General features: G+C 39.5%; 1 protein-coding gene across 2 annotated transcripts in view; it reads right to left on the bottom strand.

Moving 5' to 3' along the window:
* The window catches only part of st8sia3 (ST8 alpha-N-acetyl-neuraminide alpha-2,8-sialyltransferase 3), a 23641-nt gene that overhangs the window by 6476 nt on the left and 13440 nt on the right, over window positions 1-3725 (bottom strand). For both annotated transcript variants that reach the window (XM_005725503.1, XM_005725504.1), the window contains one exon: window positions 16-135. In XM_005725503.1, coding sequence (XP_005725560.1) covers window positions 16-135 — 120 coding nt within the window. The remainder of the gene's footprint in view (window positions 1-15; window positions 136-3725) is intronic.

The following is a 3725-nucleotide window of genomic DNA, read 5'->3' as shown; positions in this document are numbered from 1 at the left end:
GTGTGTGTGTTCTACCTCTGCTGGTTAAAAGCAGTGCTGTTGTGCCTCCATTTAGATGAGTTCTGCAGGTCCTCGCTGAGAGCGTTGGTCAGAGAAGTAAAAGCTGGATCCAAATACTTCATCGCCAACTGGGAGCTGCACAGAGGAGGCAGAGACATGTCAATTAACTTGGTCCTCTTTTTAATAAAAGTAAATCATGCAGTTGCACTTAGAAATATTTTATGAAGCATTTTAGCTTTTTGGTAAACCATTAAGCAGCTTTGAATATCATCAAATGGACATAATAACAAAAAGTCAGGCAATCAGGCAGGTTTTGAACAAGCCAGGATATAAACACATTTTTATTTGGTAGTAAAAACTGTGGCTTAGTGGCTTCTGAATAAAACTAGAAACTGTACAATAGTACAGCAACAGTCTGAGAATAAATATATTAAATACACTTTTAGTGTGTCAGAAATATTCATCCTGTGCATATCTTTACATGAAGTCAACAGGCGTGTTTTTTAAGAATAAGCTAATTATTAAAGAAATCTTTTTTTTTTCAAACATGCATATTATACTGGTATGAGTGCCCAAGTGTTTTGAGATTTTTTTTTTTCATATAGCATTTAACACTTGCATGCTGGTCAGCTTTGTGCTCTGGTGGGTCCTCAGCACCATTCAGACACCGACAAGTGCCTTGAACTGCAGCTGGCGACTGTAAATGTTGTTCTGTTCTGGAGAGAGAGTGTCCAATACCACCAACTACAGAGTGTTGCCCAGTGATCCATAAAAGGTAAGGAGCTGATGCCACTACACTGAGCTCACCAAAGCTGCAGAGCAGAACATGGATTACAGTCACTAGCAGCAGTCCAAAGCGGTGGAGTTGGAGCCCATCCAGAGAAGCAGCTTCTTGCACTGTTATGTCGTTATGTCTTCTTGCACAAAGTATGTGAGGTGTGATCAGAAAGTTCTAAGGTAGTCAATAAAAATCAAATTTGAACAATCTTTCCATCAAGGTCAGCATGACTCCTTCTACAATAAGCACTTGATTTCTTCCACTGTGTCAAAACTTTAGTCATTCCACTTTTATTTGCATTTGAAAGTTTAAGAAAGATGAAGTTGCAGGGATGCAAATCTGGCCAGTAGTCCAGTTAATGAGTAGGGACTGCACTGATATGGCCAAGCATCTTTTGATCGCACCTCGTGCATGCAGCATGCATGCCAGCCTTTCTTGCTACAGCCACAAATACTCAATGATATTTAGTTGGGCAAATACCTGGAACCAAAAATGCTGAATTGTTTAAAAACCTGTCTGATTGTCAGCTGGTGTTTTTTCACAACTTCTTTACAGTGATGTTTTAATAAAAGTAACAAAAACAATATGGCTAAAACTATTACATGAAAATATAAATAAGACAGGAACTGTAGATGGGAACTCTCCATTCATAAATCTGATTTTGTCTTTTTCTCCACAAAGCTAAAATGCTTCCAAAAGAAACTTACTGAAATGTGCAAGACTTTAAAGAGCCATTTTGCAAATATCTATCATTCTGTTCATTTGGAAATCAGCTGCAGTGAAAAACAGCTCATTCATTTACACTCAGCTCAATGTAAATGCAGACTTTCAGTCTCTTTCCTGCATGCGAATCTGGTTTAGTCAAAGAATAGACTCTTCGGGATTCTGTGGAAAAATGAGCAATAAGGCCAAACAGTTGCATCAACTCTGTCCATCTTAACAAGTTATTCATAGTGACATTGAGGAAATATTGACTGTTCAGCCTAATACAGTTTCATTCACTGTGTCTGTGTTTGGGATGCTTTTAAAACACTGATTCACATCAATGACAAAACAAACGTGTTAAGATGAACATTTTTATTTGCAGTGCAAGAAGGCTCAACTTTAATTTCTCGGTAATGATAATCGTCCTGAACATTTGTAATAAAACCTAGACTCAACAAAGAGATTCATCAGGTAAGTATTTTAAAAGAATTTCTATACACCGGGTTTTTGCAATGAAAACTCAACATTTTGTATATAGTGAATTAAGCCTAGACTAAAACAAAAATTCAATGAAGGTCTCCACTGGAACGTTTTATTCCAAGGCTTAATCCCTGTCTGGGAAAACTGAGTCATTAAGACTAGTTTCCTGCCACAGACTAAACTTCAAAATGTCAAGATTTTAGGTCTCTAGTATGACATAGGCAAATAATAGTTGATCAAATACTGTTTGAAGTCCTTGATGTTTATCCTCCATGAAGAACCAGGTTCGTGCAGGTGACTGCATTAGGACAGTCCAGAAAGCAACAGAGGTAACTTGGACTGTCCTACCAGGCAAGCCAGTAATGACTGGTTGCTAGGGAAAAATATGCACTCCCTGACCAGTTGGCATGGAGTTTGCTTGAGACTTTTGAAAGTCTATAGCTGTGTCACAAAACGTAGGCCGCATCCTTCGGAGGACCCAGCCTGGGCCGGGTCCTTCGAAGACCGAAAAGGCCGGAAGTGCGAGGCTGTGAAATGGGACGGTCTAGCCTTCAAAAAAAATTACATTTTTAAGTTATCCGAGTGACTTATATATCATGTTTAACCTGAGTAGTGAAAGACAGCAGGGTCTGAAAACGATGAAGCTGGGAGTCCGCTGCTCCTGTCGGCTCGAGTGACCATTGAACCCCCCGGCTAGCTATCAAGCGGGTGGGTAACAGACGTCTCCGAAAATGTCGGCGCACTTTTGCAAATATGCGATGTCTTGATAAACCAAGCAGATATTTGAAGTTTACATGGCTACTTTCTCGTCTGAAAATATGTTAAAAGTTTATTTTGTGACCCAGAAAGAGTAATAAGAGTAATATTAAAACTTAGTAGCGGCCGCCATTGTTGGAAACTGAAATTGGCTGAGCCGTGCTATTTATTCTGGGATATGGTAGGCCACGAAGGACACACCCGACCCATCCTTCAAATTTGGGGAAATGAAGGACGCATTTGTGAACCGTATTTGAAGCAGTCGACGAATTGGGACAGCCTTCGTCGCCTGGCTGTCACGTAAGTGGCCTTCAAATGTGGCCTCCGAAGGATGCAGCCTACGTTTTGGGACACAGCTTATGACTGCTTTCTTCACTAGCAGATGGTTGCCTGTAGTTTGAATGGAAGACACCAACCTGTCTGCAAACACTTGCCAACTACTCTCTGAGCAGCAGTGAAGCTAGACAGTGCAACACAAGATTTCCACAGCAGGTAGCTCTGCATATTTGTTTTGTTAGACTTTAAAACCAGATACCCTTTCTGACATAACCCCAAAGGTTATAAAAGTTATAAAAGTTGGCATCTTTCATGCAAACTACAGGCAACAATCTGCTAGCAACTAAAGCAATCATAACGAAGTTCTTTGCCGCCACCTAGTCACTTGCCACCAATTAGAGAATGCACATTTTCCCCTAGTGAACTGGTGTCTGTGCAACTCAGGCATTGCTGTAGCATCTGACATTTTTGCAGACATTTTTTGCAGTTTAGGAGTTGAATCTGAATCAGCATGAAATACAATTTTTACCATTAAAGCTCTACAAACTGGAGGTTGGAAAGGATCTAAGCTTGTATGTAAGACTTCTTATTTTTGAATGTATTTAGCTGTGTATGCTCAAATTATAATGCACACAGATTACAATGAAATGCTGAATCATTTTGCAACCTCTGCTTAAACTGAGTAAGGTTACAATATACAAATATACATCTAATTTTTATATATATATAT

Source organism: Pundamilia nyererei, unplaced genomic scaffold, assembly GCF_000239375.1.
Source record: "Pundamilia nyererei isolate P.nyererei 1_Seehausen unplaced genomic scaffold, PunNye1.0 scaffold00016, whole genome shotgun sequence".
NCBI classification, from domain to species: domain Eukaryota; kingdom Metazoa; phylum Chordata; class Actinopteri; order Cichliformes; family Cichlidae; genus Pundamilia; species Pundamilia nyererei.
The sequence above is the reverse complement of the archived record's forward strand: the minus strand, read 5'-3'. Positions and strand labels throughout refer to the sequence as shown.